General features: G+C 43.3%; 1 protein-coding gene across 7 annotated transcripts in view; it reads left to right on the top strand.

Moving 5' to 3' along the window:
- The window catches only part of RIPOR1 (RHO family interacting cell polarization regulator 1), a 184,187-nt gene that overhangs the window by 142,618 nt on the left and 24,344 nt on the right, over positions 1 to 17,225 (top strand). For all 7 annotated transcript variants that reach the window (XM_078784279.1, XM_068129257.2, XM_078784280.1 and 4 more), the window contains exons 8-15: positions 7,038 to 7,101; positions 8,794 to 8,837; positions 9,023 to 9,148; positions 9,608 to 9,756; positions 11,589 to 11,715; positions 12,010 to 12,876; positions 12,994 to 13,148; positions 13,284 to 13,428. In XM_078784279.1, coding sequence (XP_078640405.1) covers positions 7,038 to 7,101; positions 8,794 to 8,837; positions 9,023 to 9,148; positions 9,608 to 9,756; positions 11,589 to 11,715; positions 12,010 to 12,876; positions 12,994 to 13,148; positions 13,284 to 13,428 — 1,677 coding nt within the window. The remainder of the gene's footprint in view (positions 1 to 7,037; positions 7,102 to 8,793; positions 8,838 to 9,022; positions 9,149 to 9,607; positions 9,757 to 11,588; positions 11,716 to 12,009; positions 12,877 to 12,993; positions 13,149 to 13,283; positions 13,429 to 17,225) is intronic.

Raw genomic sequence — 17,225 nt, 5'->3', positions numbered from 1 at the left:
GTTAAACTCCTCACCTCACCACTCCTGAGCTCCTCACCACTTACAAGGCTTTCATCCCCAGCTCAATGGAATACTGTTCCCTCCTCTGGGCCAGTGCTCCTGCCTCACACCGAGCTCGGCTTCACGCTGTTGAAACCAAAGCTTTCAGAATTTTTTTTTTTTTTTTTTTTTTTTTTTTTTTTGTATACAATATCGAGGCTCGTGAAAGAGCGAACATTAATCACACAGAAAGACAAACCGACACATAAAACATATAACATAGGGAGCGGTAGACAAGATGGGGAGAGAGGGGGAAGGACACAAACACAACATTTGAGAGCAGGGACCGAGAGACATGGAGACATCGAGAGATCTGAGAGAGGGCGAGGGCTTTGGGGGGGGGGGGGGGGGGCGTGGGAAGGGGGCAGTGGGAGAGGTATAAAACATATGGACACTGCCAGGACTTCCAGGAAAGAAGTTGGAATTTCAAACAAGGTGGATCTGGGGTGAATTAGCGGGGGTAGAAAAGATCAAGGTTTTGGATGGGGGAAGATAAGAGATGGTGGTGAACAGCTGTTTTAAAGACCTGGAGGGAGGAGTGGGATTGAAGGGAGTGAGGGAGTTTGTTCCAGAGGCGGGAGAAAAGAGGAATGAAAGAGTGAAGGTGAGCGGAGAGCCGAGATTTCGGCAGTTTAACCATCAGAGGGTTGCTGGCAGATCTTGTGCGACCTGTAGGAATATTTGGGGGACAGAGCACAGAGAGAGCTGGGGGTGCAAGGCCGGAGAGGAGTCGGTAGAAGACAGAAAGACCACCTACCTGCCTGCGGTGAGTGAGTGAAAGGCCCTCAGAGATAGCTTCATCGCGGGAGATTCCAATAATTCTGAAAGCTTTGGTTTCAACAGCGTGAAGCCGAGCTAGGTGTGAGGCAGGAGCACCGGCCCATAGGGGAGAACAGTATTCCATTGAGCTGCGGATGAAAGCCTTGTATGTGGTGAGGAGCTCAGGTGTGCCGAGGAAGGACTTCGCACGACGGAGGATGCCCAGTCGGCGACTGGCTTTGGAGGCCAGCTTGGAAATGTGGTTTTCCCAAGAAAGATCATGGCAGATAGTGAGACCCAAAATCTTGAGCGACAGAACTTCTTGGAGAGGATTGTTGAGAAAGTAGATGGGAGGGTTGTCCAGTCGATCTTTTCGGAGAGACATAGTAAGAGTGTGAGATTTGTCAGGATTGAAAGACATGTTCCACTTGTTTGACCAGTCTGTGATTTTGTCCAGGTCTTCAGAGAGTGAGGAGGCAGCAGACTGCCGATCTGAGGGAAGAGGAATGGAGCGGCAGAGAGTGGAGTCATCAGCAAAGAGATAGAGAGGATTTTCGAGAGAGTCAGAGAGATCATTGATGAAGACCAGAAAAAGCACGGGGCCCAGAACACTGCCTTGGGGAACTCCAGCCTGAACAGGAAGAGGAGATGAGAGAAACCCATTCAGGGCCACACGTTGACGACGACTAGAGAGGAAGTCCGCCAGCCATGCGTGGAGATTTCCATGGATACCAAAGGAGGAGAGTTTGGTGAGCAGAGCGGGGTGCCAGACCGTGTCGAAGGCACGTGATATGTCGAGGGAGACAGCTCTAATTTCCTGTTTGGCATTGAGGACCTCCATCCATTGTTGAGACAGCAGAAGCAGCATGTCCAGAGTAGAGTGACCTGGTCTGAAACCAAATTGATGATCAGAGATCAAGCCATTGGAGAAGAGGAAAGATTTCATATCAGAAGCAATGATGGATTCCATGACTTTGCTGATAATTGGGAGAAGGCTGATTGGTCTGTAGTTGCTAGGATCTGTTTTTGCACCTTTTTTGTGCAAAGCGGTGATGTTGGCTGATTTCCAAGCAGATGGCAGTTGACCTTGAGCAAAAGAGAGGGTGAAGAGAACAGAGAGAGGGTGAGATAGAGCAGCAGAGCAGGATTTTAGGACCCGTGGGCTGATGCCGTCGGGTCCAGTTGCAGAATCAGAGTCGAGGGTTGACAGAAACTTTTCCACCTTGTCAGGAGGAAAGGACACGGAGTCCAGGAGCAGCAGGGTACGACTGGGTATGGTGGGTACAGAGAGGGATGGGTTTGGGACACAAGATTTAGAGGCAAACACAGAGTTGAGGCATTCAGCTTTTTCACGTGCGGAGTCAGCTGTGTAGCCGTTTGAGGTAAGGGAGGGGATGGAGGGGGAACAAACACCAGAAACGGATTTGACCAGACGCCACCAGGATTTGGAAGAGGGAGACAGATAAGAGAGTTCGGTCTTGAGAACGGAGAGATATTGTTTCCTGGCTCTCCTGAGGGTGGACACACACTTGTTTCGGGCTTTGTGAAAGGAAATGAGATTTCCTTCCGTTGGATTTGCTTTCCAGGAGACGAAGGCAAGTTGTTTCTGGGCAACAGCCTCACCACAAGATTCCGTGTACCATGGACGGGAGGAAGGGTATGACAACTGAAGACGAGATGGGATAAATCTGTGCATGAGAGAGAGCAATTTATTTTGGAAGAATTCCCAGGATGAGTTGATGTCAGAGGTGGTAGAGATGGGAGACCAGTCCAGATGATTGATGGCTGCTTGAAGACCGTGCCAGTTGGCCTGAGTGAAATGCCAGACTCGTCGACGCTGAGCAGGCTCCCTGAGGATGGTCAGAGAGATGTCCACTTTAACAAGGACATGATCAGATGATCCGATCGGAGCAGAAGAAGAGCAGCAGACATTTTCAGGGAAGTTAGTCATAACCAAGTCCAGAAGAGAAGATGTTCCGTTGACTGAGATCCGGGTCGGGAAATTGACAGATTGTGTCAGTCTCAGTGAGTCGCAGAAGTCCTTTGCTGAGGAGCCATGGCTGGTGAGAGAGGTACCCACACCCAGCCAACTGGCATGATGACAGTTGAAATCACCACATATGAGGAAGAGAGAGTTGGGATGAGTAGATAGAAGTTGGTCCATATCATCAGACAGCGAGATGTAGATGGAGTCATCACTGTTTGGTGGACGGTACAACACACATATGAACAAGAGGTGGGAGCGAAGGGGAAGCCGTAGCCAGAGGTATTCCTGGGGGTGAGGTGGAGAGAGTGCAGTGCAGGGCGAGTGAGGAAGAGAGTTTTTGATAAAGATAGCAACCCCGCCTCCAGGACGAGGCTCAGGTCTATCATACCGGAGGAGGGAGTAGCCCGGGAGAGATACTATGGAATCAGAGACATCATAAAGGAGGAAAGTTTCTGTTAAGCAGATCACGTCTGGTTTGACAGAAGCAACCTGTATGGAGAGATCAGTTAAGTTTGAACGAAGGCCCCGGATGTTTGAGGTCCATACCGTTAATGAAGAGGAAGGGGGAGCATCAGATACAGAACAGGGGGGAGGAGGGGTAGGGTAAGATGTGGAAGAGGTGGAAGAGATAGGGAGAGCTGTTGAAGGTGTGTCAGAGATTTCAGAATAGCTCGGAGAAAGGGAAGGATGGGGCGGACAAAAGGTTTGATGGTGATTGGGTGAGCCACAATGAGGTGTTATTTGAGGAGGGGGAAGAGCGAGGCAGAAGGTTGGGGGAGATGGAGGTGAGAGTTTGAAGGGGGAAGAAGCGGGGAGGACGCTTTGAGGAGGGGGAGTGAGCGGGGGGAAATTGAGAAGCAATGAGGGTGGGGAGATTTGAAGGGGAGGGGTGAGGGGGGAGTTTGGGAGGGAAGGGACAAGGGGAGGGATTTGAAAGGGATGGGATATGGGGGAGATTTGGAGGGGAGGGGTGAGGCAGGAGTCTAGGAGGGGAGGGGCGAGGGGGCGTCTTGGCGGGGAGGGGTGAGGGAGTAGTTTAGGAGGGAGGGGGCAAGGGGGGAGATTTGAAAGGGATGGGTGATGGGGAAGATTTGGAGGGGAGGGGTGATGGGGAAGATTTGGAGGGGAGGGGTTATGGGGAAGATTTGGAGGGGAGGGGTGAGATTGGATATTTGAAAGCGTACGATTTATGGGAAACGAACATTTATTGCAAAATGAGTTTCTTGTGACCTTCGAGTTAAAAATACGTTTAAGGACGCTGGATGGAGGATGGAGTGCAGGAGAGTTTAGGGAATGTAGAACAAAGGCACTATAGGAGATGGATATTTTTTTTGGGATGAATTGATTTGGTGAGCAAGTCGAAAGCAGCCTTTTAAAGAAGAAGAAGAAAAAGGTGTTATAAAATATGACGGAATACATAACTTGAGGGGAAAGTGTAAACATTGAAGGTTAATGAGTGAAAACTATCTGGGGAAATGGGGGAGAAACACGTGGTCGAAGAACGAACGAACGAATAAGAATGAATAAACGAATGAGAACAGAGAAGGAAATGTTTTTTTTTTTTTTTTTTTTTTTTTTTTTGCGTTGAGATTTACACAAGGAAGTAGGCTATGGGTGAAAAGACTGGGAATACAGAGAACGAAAGTTATTGGATCACAAACGACGGACCACTGAGAGAAAAACAAAGCCTCAAGGTTGTACAGTGCACACTGTACAAGGCCTTGCTCGCGACACGGCAAACAGACGATCAATTTATGAAAGATAAACACCGAGAAACAACCAAAGTTGCACACAATAACTTCACACACCGAAAGATAAATACAGTTTCGACAAAATACAATTGTGAACAGACTTAACTTCGAAAAACGTGGAGACCGTGTGGAGCTTCGAAAATCCCTGCCGCCGTCTCCAAGATCTCGCGAGATCTCCAATCATTGGAATCATTGGAATCTCCTGCGATGAAGCTAACTCCGAAGGCCTTTCACTCACTCACCGCAGGCAGGTGTTGGTGGTCTTTCTGTCTTCTACCGACTCCTCTCCGGCCTTGCTCCCCCAGCTCTCTGTGTGCTCTGTCCCCCTAATATTCCTACAGGTCGCACAAGATCTGCCAGCAACCCTCTGATGGTTAAACTGCCAAAATCTAGGTTCTCTGCTCACCTTCACTCTTTCATTCCCCTTTTCTCCCACCTCTGGAACAAACTCCCCCACTCCCTTCAATCCCACTCCTCCCTCCAGGTCTTTAAAACAGCTGTTCACCACCATCTCTTATCTTCCCTCATCGAAAACCTTGATCTTTTCTACCCCCGCTAATTCACCCGATACACTTTTTTGAAATTCCAACTTCTTTCCGGGAATTCCTTGCAGTGTCCATATGTTTTATACCTCTCCCACCTCTCCGCAAGCCCTCTCCCTCCCACATTTCTCTCGATGTCCCTGTTCTCAAATGTTGTGTTTGTGTCCTTCCCCCTCTCTCCCCATCTTGTCTACCGCTCCCCTTATTTTGTGTTTTATGTGTCGGTTTGACTTTTTGTGTGATTAATGTTCGCTCTTTCATGAGCCTCGACCTTGTATACAAGAAAAAAGAAGATTTCCCCTTAAAATTCTGCCCAAATCCTGAATAAAACCCTACTCAAAGCCTTTAAAACGTACCGTTATGAAGGGGGCAGACATCAGACATCTATCACAAATGGACATTGTGGTTTATATGGTAGATATATCTCGAGTTTAGTTTTTGTACACCGCTCCTTTCCTATGCCATCTCAAGGCACTGCATAACGTCATTGCCGGGCACCGAAGGGGGCTTGGCAATGACGCACGCTGAAAGGGAGTACTCAGTTTTCACTCTGGTTGTTTTCTTGTTTTCTTGTTTACTTGTTTGTTTTCTTTTTTGTTTTCTTGTTTGTTTGTCCGGACGATATCTCGGCCATCCTTTGAGCTAGGAAGCTCAAATTTCGGCACAATAGTGAGCAATTACTTTGTCAAAAACGCTATTTTTTGTTTTTTAATTAATCAATTAATTTATGAGTTATTTAATTATTAGCGATTAATAAAGTACTTATACATTTCCTTTCTCATCTGGCCAATATCTCAGGCACCTTTTGAGCTAGGAAGCTGATATTTGGACATGACAATGACCAAGTGATTTGTCTGTAGAGGGTATTTTTGATTTATTGATTAATCAATTAATCGATTAATTATTAATTAATTAATCAATTTCTTTTTTCTTTTTTTAATGAATGACTTATTTAACTAAATTTCCAAAAGTTACATCTTCGAATGAAGCACTAGTGGTTTAGTTATGCTATTAGCCAATTGATTAAGAAAATATTTTATGACAATCTTTTATTGATTTTAATGATGCAATTAATCAATCAAATATTGTGCCCCTCTCCCTACAAATACAGTCTCTATGAGCTGTACGGCGGTATTGCCAGGCTCCAGTGGTGCCCCGGCAATGCCGCGCTGTAGGATATTTAATTATTTGGCATGGGGGCGGTGTACTTTGAATGTATCTTTGTTAGTCTTATTATTCCTTTAGTCTGCACATGATTTAAGTGTAATACAGTACAAGGTGTAAATCTTGCACTATTAAAGCGAGGCAGGTTCATGGAACGGTAAGCAAACATGAACTTTTATTTTGGATCCAAAATAAAATGAAATTATAAAACAAGGGCTATGATGCCATAATATAATACAGAACATCTTCCTTCAAGCTTATTTCCGGTATGAAGATGCACTTTGGGGACCATGCAAGTTAGAAGCAAAACAAACGGTAAAATAACATGACACTCATGGCAAAGGAGTGAGCTAACCTTTTTGGAATTGTTTACAATATTTTAATATTTATTTGGAAGCATGTTAATGAAACTAATTATGTGCATTCATGTTCTTCAACTTTTAAAACCCCCTTATGAATCACGAACCGTGAACCTATCCCCCTTTTCTAATCGAAACAAAGCCCCGACATTTGCTAATTCATGATTTGCAGCGGTTTTCAAGAATATATCCCCCGCGAATGTCGGGATTTTACTGTATACGTATTCTCCGAGGATGCATGAAAATGTAACGCAGCAATTTATTGTTTTAAAATGCAACTTTCATTTTGGTTAACTGAATCTTCTCAAAACCAAATTAAATTTGGTGTAATTGATGTTTTCATATTTATTGACTCTTGATCTAGAATGATGATCTGTAAAGATATAATTTCTTGGTTAAATGGAAGTTTGATTAACTTTTCATTTTCCTTTGCCAGAACCTGGTTGTTATTGAAAATGAGCTTGAAGGATTGCTGGGAGAATTCCACATACGCATGAAAGGTCGTTTTATTAATGCCTTTTTGTTATTTTTTTTATACAGAAACCTTGTAGGTGACTAAAGTGAGGTTGCGATTTTATGTTTTGACCAAACACTTGTACTTGAGTACTTGAGTACTTGAGTTGTACTTGAGTACTTGATTGTACTTGAGGCTGGAAGCACGAGGATGTTTTTTTTTCTTCAGAAAAAATAACTACTGTAACTACTGCAAGCAATGAATAGTGACACACACAACTACATATGCCCATGAGGGAAATGTCAAAGTTTTTCTCCTGAAATTTTTTAGAGGCCAAGAACACAACTTCTCTTCGTGGCATCAGGAAATTCACCCACCATTATGCGAAAAATGGAAAGTGTGACACTGGATAAAATGTCTTTTAAGCGACATCTCGTATTTTATTTTGCTGTGTTCATTGTTGCCCAACTGTTGAACTATCTGGAAAAAATAGTTCTGCCCTTATTTTCTCAACTACCTTAATAAATAATTCGAATCACAAATGTATCCTGACAATTCAAGATAAGTTTGAAGGTTATATATAAATGTAAATTGGACACAGTGTTTATTTTTTTTTTTCATCACATTCGTAATATCTACACCTGACTTTTTTTTTTTTACTTTTTATACATGATTTAAGGATTGTGGTGTAACACACACACACACACACACACACACATACACACATACACACAAACACACATACACACACACACACACACATAACAAGACTGTGAGATGACACAAACAGCCACTGAGCATGGGGGACGTGCCGTCTCTTCCTGGTGGTGCCGTCACAACAGCGGTGCCACTTTTCTCACCACACTCAGTGGGAGGCATTTCCCTGGGATGAATTTCCTCCTCCTCATGGATGCCGACCTGTCGGGATTGACCATGCTCTATCCTTTATATGGTAAATGTCAAGCAAGGAAGCAACGCATGCCATTTAGAAAAAAAATAAGACCACAGGTCCTGAAGCTGACCTGGATCAGGAGGGAGCAATAGTCGTGATAAAATTTCGCTGCTGATGCAACACCCACTATAGGTAGGGCTGGAATTTAAAAAATCATTTTAGGCCTGATTTCAACCCTTTAATGTGGGCAGATTTTGATGTGGTCAATACACCTTAATTAGGCATCGGATATGACACTTGTGGCCAAGTTTCATCAAAATCGTATTTAGTTCAAGCAATAATGACTGAAGCGTTTACAAACTCACTGACTGACTTACCTATGGACGCTGGTCGATTAATAAGCTCACCAGACTAAAGTCATGGGGAGCTAAAAAAAAATCTTTGCTGTGACTCAGCCAGGGTTCGAACTACCGACCTACCAGACTCTGAGCGAATGCTCTATCCATTACAACACCAAGTCTGGTAAATAATTGCTATATTGTTAGCATCTAAATTTCCATGCTATCACCGGAAATATTTTTCTCTCACAATTTTCTTTTGAAGTTATGTAAGTGTGTGGATTGCAACCTTAAAACATTTTTCTTTAAAGGCAGAATCTTCCATTTACAACAAATGAAAATGACAGATTTTTGTACGACTTGTTTCCTTCGGGGATTGAACTCAGAACAAAACAGCCACATAAGGTCATGTTAAGAGTATATTTGAGCCATAAGACATCTCAGAAAGCTGATGCTTGCTTTACATGAGTTACTTGGGATGGTGATTTTGAACTTTTTTTTCTTCCAGGATTGATTGGTTATGCAAGACTTTGCCCTGGAGATCAGTACGAGGTCTGTACCTGCGGATTTGTGGCTGCATTAGCCGATTCGTGCAGCTTTGATTGCCCCACCAATCAAGTTGATGAGAACGACTTGTGGGAACTTAAATTGGATAGATTGTGATGATGGCCTTAAGCTGATGTGTACTTTGTTTAGTTGAGCAAGCCTACCTCACTTGTCTCTGTCTTGCTGGTCAGGTGTTTATGCGCTACGGGCGTCAAAGATGGCGCATGAAGGGCCGTATTGACTCTGACGAAAAGCAGAGCTGGGATGTGGACGAGAGCATCCTGATGCCTCTCATTTCTGATCTCCTGGCCATCAAGGTTGTTGTGCCTTTTGTGTCTTTCCACTATGACTGTGGCTTGAGATGGGAGCCGATTAATCTTACACAGGAAAACCACAGAGACAATGGAAATGGGGACGGTGGCAATTGAATTGGAGAGGAAGGAAGGAAGGGTTATGGCTCTACCAATATTTGGGATACAGCTGCTTTCAGATTTAGTTTTGTAAAATTATTTGCATTTGGCTGATTGTGGTTGTTCTGTCAGAACTGCAAAAGACTTCATTTCATTTTTCTGATAATTTTCTTCACATGATTCTTTGGAGCCTTTACTTATGATTATTTAATTGCTGAAAGATGGTCTGTGCCTGCGTTGAGATTTATTTGAGACTTAAATTTCAAATTTGACTTGTATACTTGTAACCGAATCCATGTCAGGGCTGTACAATTCTTGTTTGTTCCACAGGCATATTAGAATAGATGTCATTGGCTTGCCTTGCAGGTGACTGAGCTCAAGAGTTTGGCGAACCATGTGCTTGTGGGAAGTGTTGTATGTGAAACAAACGATCTTTTCACACCGGGCCCACAGCTTGTTGCTGTTGATGTCAATGACCTGGGAACCCTCAAGTTGAACCTTGAAGTCACATGGAAGTGAGTGTTGAAGACTGTTGGGAATGACCTTTTGTTGTACTTCTGCATGCATGGTGAACTTGTGCTCATACTAGGGCCCAAATTCTCACCTTCACCTTTCCAACATCAGAGGAGTTCGAAATGCCGAGTGGTTTGGAAACAAAATTATGTTTGTTATACAATTTTGTATGAAAGATATGGTGAACGGTATATATATATATGTGCAAGGATATACAGTGCATTCAGAAAGTATTCAGACCCCTTTACTTTTTCACATTTTGTTATGTTGCAGCCTTATGCTGAAATCGTTTAAATTCATTTTTTCCCTCATCAATCTCCACTCAATACCCCATAATGACAAAGAGAAAACAGGATTTTAGAAAGTTTTGCAAATTTATTAAAAAGAAAAAACTGAAATATCACATTGACATAAGTATTCAGACCCTTTGCTATGACACTTGAAATTTAGCTCAGGTGCCTCCTATTTATCTTGATCATCTTTGAGATGTTTCTACACCTTGATTGGAGTCCACCTGTGGTAAATTCAATTAATTGGACATTATTGGATGGCAGAGTGGCCAGACGGAAGCCTCTCGTCAGTGAAAGACACTCTCGGACTGTGAGAAACAATATTCTGTGTTCTGATGAAACCAAGATTTAACTGTTTGGCTTCCGTCTGGGCACTCTGCCATAAAGCCCAGATCGGTGGAGTGTTGCAGTGATGGTTGTCCTTCTGGAAGTTTCTCCCATCTCCACACAGGATCTCTGGAGCTCAGCCAGTGACCATCGGGTTCTTGGTCACCTCTCTTACCAAGGCCCTTCTCCCCCGATCGCTCAGTTTGGCCGGACGGCCAGCTCTAGGAAGAGTCCTGGTTGTTCCAAACTTCTTCTATTTATGAATTATGGAGGCCACAGTGCTCTTGGGAACCTTCAACGCAGCAGAAATTTTTTTGTAGGCTTCCCCAGATCTGTGCCTCGACACAATCCTGTCTCTGAGCTCTGCAGGCAGTTCCTTCGACCTCTTGGCTTGGTTTTTGCTCTGATATGCATTGTCAACTGTGAGACCTTATATAGACAGGTGTGTGCCTTTCCAAATCATGTTTTCCTTTCCAAATCATATATATATAACCCAAAAAAGCACAATGACCCAATGACATGACGCCGACATCATGTGCATGAATTAGAACACCAACACATCACCTCCAAACTAGGAGGCATCCGTATGGTACTCAAGTCTTTGCAGACTGAGACTAAAGCTCCATGGTTACAACGAGATGAAGGTAGAGATGTCGATCTAGATTTCGCCCTTCTCATGGGCTCATCAGGACAACATACTGCTGCTCGTTTATTTGTGACGATACTAAGCAGGGTAGAGACAATGTGTTTGCATGGCAGGCGACTCTTGTTGCTAACATGTCGTGCAGCAACTGCTGTGGTGAAACTCGATCTGTGCCTTGTCAAGTTATGTGTGTGTGTGTGTGTGTGTGTGTGTGTGTTTGTGTTTTTTTTCACATTTTGATGTTGGAGCCTGAATTTAAAATGAATTAAATTGATATTTTTGTCACTGATCTACACCTAATACCCTGACATATTAAAGTAGATTTTTTTTTTAGAAATTTCTGCAAAATAATATGTCGTATTTCAAAAAGTTGTGGACGAGTTATGACAAAACTAGGTGAATGAGTTGGTTAGGTGACAAGAACAAGCAGGTTAGATTTTGATTCAGGTCCTAATCCAGATCCGGCCTATCAGTGGGATAAAAAACATAAACTGTTCAGCCTGGCAGAGGTATGCGCTCTACAGAGTACCGCTCTAGTTTCAAATGTTAACATGCTTGTCGTTTACTTGCACAGTCCATTTGAGGAGGAGCAGACGGCAACGCCCAGCACTATGGGAAGGTCGTCAATGGTGGGGAAGCGTTTGTCGCTTTATGGACTCACACCACCCGACACACCATCTCTTCGTGAACAAGCTTTCTACGTGAGTGTCGAATTTGGCAATGTGTGTGCTATGGAAATGTCATTCAGAAATAGTTATTTTCTGCATTTGTTTACTGGAGATGCCTAAAATTGGAAGAAGTGCTTTGATTTGAGATTTTATTCAGCAATAATAAGGACATGGTGAAATGATGTTGTAATTACTATTATACAGGATATTGAAACCAATTGCCTGGGTAAGGTGTCATTTTCAATAGCATACCAGGGTTTTGTCTCACTCGAGACCGAATATGCAATTGTCAGTTGCAAACGAGGTCAAAATGTTTTGTTTTTGCAGAAAATGTTGCGTCAACACCAGGAGGCAGAAAATGGATTTTTTATGGCCGAGACCGAGATGTCGAATGACCTTGGGGGCTTATCTGCAAAGTTGCCACACCAAAAACCAGTAGAAAGCTGCCTTTCTGTTGATGCAAACAAGGAGCTTCAAGATGTAACAAATGGACAAAGGCAAGTGATTGTGGGCAATGCCAAGCCAGAAGCAATGGAATTGCCAAGAGTTGAAAGTGAAGAGCTGCTGAATTTGAAGGAAAATTTTGCTCAGGATGCTGACATCGGCAGCCCCTTGCCACATTGTGTTCGGCCAGTGCTTGTCAACGGTAGCTCACGATTCAGTAGAAGCCTGAGTCAAATCAGCGAAGTGAGTGGGGATTCCTTCCGGGAGTCTGAAATGACGTGTACTACAGAGGAATTTCCGCAAGACACAAAACTTGCACCTTGTGTAGAGCACCCATCGAATGCACACTTTGCTGATACAAATACAACGGCATTTCCTTCCTCCCCGAACAGGACAACTGATTTTGTTGAACTTTCAACAGAATTCCGTACACCTTTTGGGCAGACAAGTTCGCCAAAGATTGTGAAAGATGAACAGAGGGGGAAAGATGCAGAAAATGTTGAATGTAAAACTTCAAGTAGAGAGCAGGCCTCGATATCCCCAAGTTCACCTACAAAGTCAACGGACTCTAAGGTGATGCAGGTGACAATGTTTGCTAATGCTAAGGTGTTTGGAGAGGCACGACCATCTTCGTCCGGTTTGTCGGAAGCTTGGCATGCTTCGTCTTTGCTCATGCAAAAGTGTCATGGAAAGTATAATGGCCTCTTAGACTTTGAAGAAGCTGTGAATGAATTGGAGACATTGCTACAGGTATGTGAGGAGTTAGGTGAATCATGCATGTTGAAGTATGTACAGTGAGTGTGGTTCTATCTAATGCAATTCTTAATTGAGCGTTTGTGAATTTTTATGTGGTTTTGAATATGTCAGACTGAGGATGCTGGAAGTAGTCTGCTCCATTCGCGGCATGCATCAAGCCTTAGCCTGACGGTGCAGCATGCGCTGGAGAGTTTCAGTTTCCTGCATGAGGCTGTAGATGGAGAGAGTGGTGAGGATGGTAGATTGCCATCACCAGCCACAGCATTGTGAGTTTCAGTGTGTTTATTTCATTGGATAAGGGGATATTTTGTTGTTTTTATTTTGTTTTATATTTTTGCAGCAATTTGGACTGCCAAAAGTGAGTACCTGTATGTAACAAAACGCATCATGTGTGGTTGCAGAGACTATCAACAGGCTCCGAGGGATGATATAATGCCTGATGATTGCCGTGAGAGTGACGAAGAGGTTCGAGTGGTAACAACGGGTGACTCTAACCTTGACAGAGCTTTGGCACATCACCTGCACTCTTCTTCCCACTGTCTGCCTGTATGCTGTATTTCTTTATATATATATATATATATATATATTAATTTTTTTAATTTTTTCCAAAATCAACGTCAGTGGGTCCAGTGTTTGGCAGTCTGTCCATACGTACGTCAATTAACATTTGACTTAAGCATCTCACAAACTACCTGATCAATTATGGACCAAATTTGGTACAATACATCAGGACAGCAAGGTCCAATGGGGTTATGCTCCCCATCTGGATGCACCCCCTCTAACGGGAATGAAAGGGGGCTTTTGTCCTAAATATTGGTATTTCATTCAAAAATCTTCTTCTCAGAATCTGCTAGACAGATCCAGATCAAACTCGCTATGAGGCATCGGGACCATGCCCTAATCTTAAGTTATGGTCCTCATGGTTGTATCTCCCCTGGAAAGGAGGACACGAGGTCCCTCCCAGAATCCCTCATTTTCACTAAAACGTCTTCTCCACAACTATCTGAACAATATGGACCAAACTTGGTACAAAGCATCAGGACAGTAAGTTATCATTGGGTTCTGCTATCCATCTGGATCCACCCATTCAAAGGAGGTGAAAGGGGGAGGGGAGGGGTTTGCGCAATTTGGTATTTCATTCAAAAATCTTCTCAGAAACTGACAACCAGATCCAGATAAAAATGGACTTGTGGCATCGTGACCATGCCCTAACCTTAGGTTGTGCTCCCCATGGCCGTATCTCCCATGGAAAGGGGCCACAAGCTCCCTCCCCTAATCCCTCATTTTCACTAAAACACATTTTCCTCACAAACTACATGACTGATGTGGACCAAATTTGGTACAATACATCAGAACATTAAGATCTCATGGTTGTGCTCCCCATCCGAATCCGCCTCCTGTAAGAGGCTGAAATGGGTGGTTTCGCCTCCAATTCAGGTAATTTATTTGAAAACTTTCTCACAAACTGTGGGGAAATAATTGTTAGTTCGCCACAGTGCTATTTTTAAGCAATGAAGTCTTCAATACAATCTTCTTACTTTAATGGAGCAAACGTGGATGTCACTGAAACTCCAAAATTGACATTTAACAGTTCTGGCGGAAATAGTGCCACCTTTGGTGTTAGCCGGTATTACAAATCATCTTCCTTTATCATATTATATGGAGTATGGTATGGTCACGTCTGATTGCCCATTAACACTGTATGCTCAGTGCCGGGACCTTCCGTCCCAGGAAATGCCCAAATGGTCTCTTTACTGCAGTGTTCAGTTATGTTTAAGTGGTGACGCCGCTTCGATATTTGGCTATGTCCTTCCATCTGTCAAAAATGACGAAGAACCTTTCTAATCCACCGTGATTAATTTCAAAGGGTTCTAAAGGGTAATTCTAATGGGTTCTAAATGGCAATTCTAATGGGTTCCAAAGGGTAATTCTAAAGGAATATAAAGGGTAATTCTAAAGGATTCTAAAGAGTTTCATTCATTTATAGGCTTTGCTTATTTCATATTAAAATGCCAAACTGAACCACTTCCTTTGGACACGGGTGCAAATTTTTTTATTTTTTTTAACTTGGTTACTGTTCCCCAAGGATCATTCAAATGAGCCAAAATTGACGGCACACGTACAGAAAACAGATGGCTCAAACACGTTTTCTTACCTTTTTAAAGGGTTTATTTGTAAAGAAAGGTACCTGTATAGAAGGAGGTAGGGTGAGATGCTATCATAATCTGTACAACCGAGTGAATCAAAGGACACAGAGGGAAATGGGGACAAGCAAACCTGTGTACAATGATGATAAATAAACCGTGAAACCTAACCCACTCTAGGCGCCCACAGAACACATTTTCACAACAAGATAAGAATGCAGCCGTGATGTCCCTTTCCCGAAGATGTGCAGGGTGGGCACAATAATTAATGCAGCCCACTTTGGAAAACAGGTGTGAGACAACAAAAGCTAGTGACGAAGTCAGTCCAATGATGAAGAAAACCAGCCAGGAGCAACACCAGCGAAGAGTAGCACTCAAAATGCAGAAAGCCAAACAGTGCCCGATGTGAACTAGCCACAAGGAGCACCAGCGATGATCGACCCCTCAACCAGCCCTTGCAGCCCTCTTTGTCCTTTCCAGATTTGGCTTCCTGGTTGGTTGTTTTTCTTCCTCCTCAAAGCGCTTTTTTTCCCTCCGTGCATGTGGAGCTCTCCTGTCTCTGCTCTATCTCTGAGGTCTTTCTTCTTCCTCGACAGCAAGGTCATTTCTTCCTCTCTCCAAAACAGGGTGATACCAGCTTGGGACAATCCCAAACTTCTTCAAAGAAAACCACAAGAATGTTCTACACCACAAGCTCCTCCATAAACAACTTGTTCGTCCTCCTCCCCCTCTTGGACAGCGTTTTCTTCTGGACCGCCCTGTCCTTGGGTTGGCCCCCAAAAATTAAATTTACAATCGTTTCTTCTGAGCCCTACAGCGTATTACGCTGCCATGGCTCACACGCACTGGCTATAAAGATCGTGATGGTCTTTCACACACATGTGACAGTCTTTTCGTGATGGGAATTCCTTACCTGGCCCCACCCACTAACAATAGGCGTTTACACATAAAAATTACTTAGATTATTTTATCTATAAATTACATACTTTGCCTCCTCAGCATCACGTGTAACAACGACTTACTCAGACAGGTCTCTGTTGCATAGCAATCGAACCTACTCGAAACATACAGACCATATTACACTTACCACAGTCTAGCTATGGATCCCCCTTCCACGTAACAATATGTTGTGATCGATAACATTTCTTTCAAAAATGACAAAAATTATAAATTGACATTTCCAAGACTGTGCCGCAGCACATTGCCCACTGGAGGTGGGCCGAGAAGAGTATTTCCAGTCTCACCTAGAGGGAAGGAGTGCCCACTAGTATGTATAAGTAATTTCAGAATCGAACTTGTTTTTTGTATTTTTAACAAACTTACAGCCTGGTATTTTAACAATGAATGCTTGAATTAAAAGCAAGCGGTGAGCTATGCACAGCATTGCATCGGCTGCAAACTGACAGAGATGGTTGCTAATAGCTTGTTTGGTCTCGTCATTACAAATTTAAAACATTTAATTGCACAGTCGTTTAAGTGGAAGCTAGATTAAAGAAAGCACAGAATTGCTTTGGTTAAAAAGAAAAACTTTTTAATACCCTTTACTTTGTATCATTACCATATTTGCTGCTCCATGCAATAATTGCAATATTCTTGTATATTTTACATGTATTACTTCAAGGCAATTAAACATCCTGATGAGAGTATTAAAAATGTTGCTCATTTCACTTGGGAATAATGAGATCCAGTCCATTCCCAGTAAGGGCGGAGTGCAAGGGGGCAGGAGGCACTGCATCTTTGGCCGCACCATCCTTCGGATGTGATGGAAAGCTGGCTGTCCCATCAGCCTTCTTCTTCTGAAATCGGCTCTTAGGCCAAATTCAGATGACATTGATCCTCAGCTTCAAGTCCTTTCGATCGATCAAGCATTGCAGTGTGCAGTACCTCTGTCGCCAGGCCCTGGTATCTGTTAAAGTAGCATTGTGTGCTGATGCCTTTGCCAAATGATTGCATGGGATCCACTATGATTCGCATTACTTGTGGAAATGCTGTGGTGTGCGTAAACAGCACAGGTACGATGGGCCGAATGGCCTCCTGCTGTGTTCACACAGATAAATCAATTTTGTTGCTCAAGCTATATTAATTCCCAATAATTTTGATTTGTATTAAGCTTTAGGCCTGCTCACAAACATCTTGCCTCTCGAAACAATTAGGACTTAGTCTGAAGTAACGTTTCCATGTGAACAGAGCATAGATTGG

Source organism: Myxine glutinosa, chromosome 9 (genome assembly GCF_964187855.1).
Source record: "Myxine glutinosa chromosome 9, kmMyxGlut1.1, whole genome shotgun sequence".
NCBI lineage: Eukaryota > Metazoa > Chordata > Myxini > Myxiniformes > Myxinidae > Myxine > Myxine glutinosa.
The sequence above is the reverse complement of the archived record's forward strand: the minus strand, read 5'-3'. Positions and strand labels throughout refer to the sequence as shown.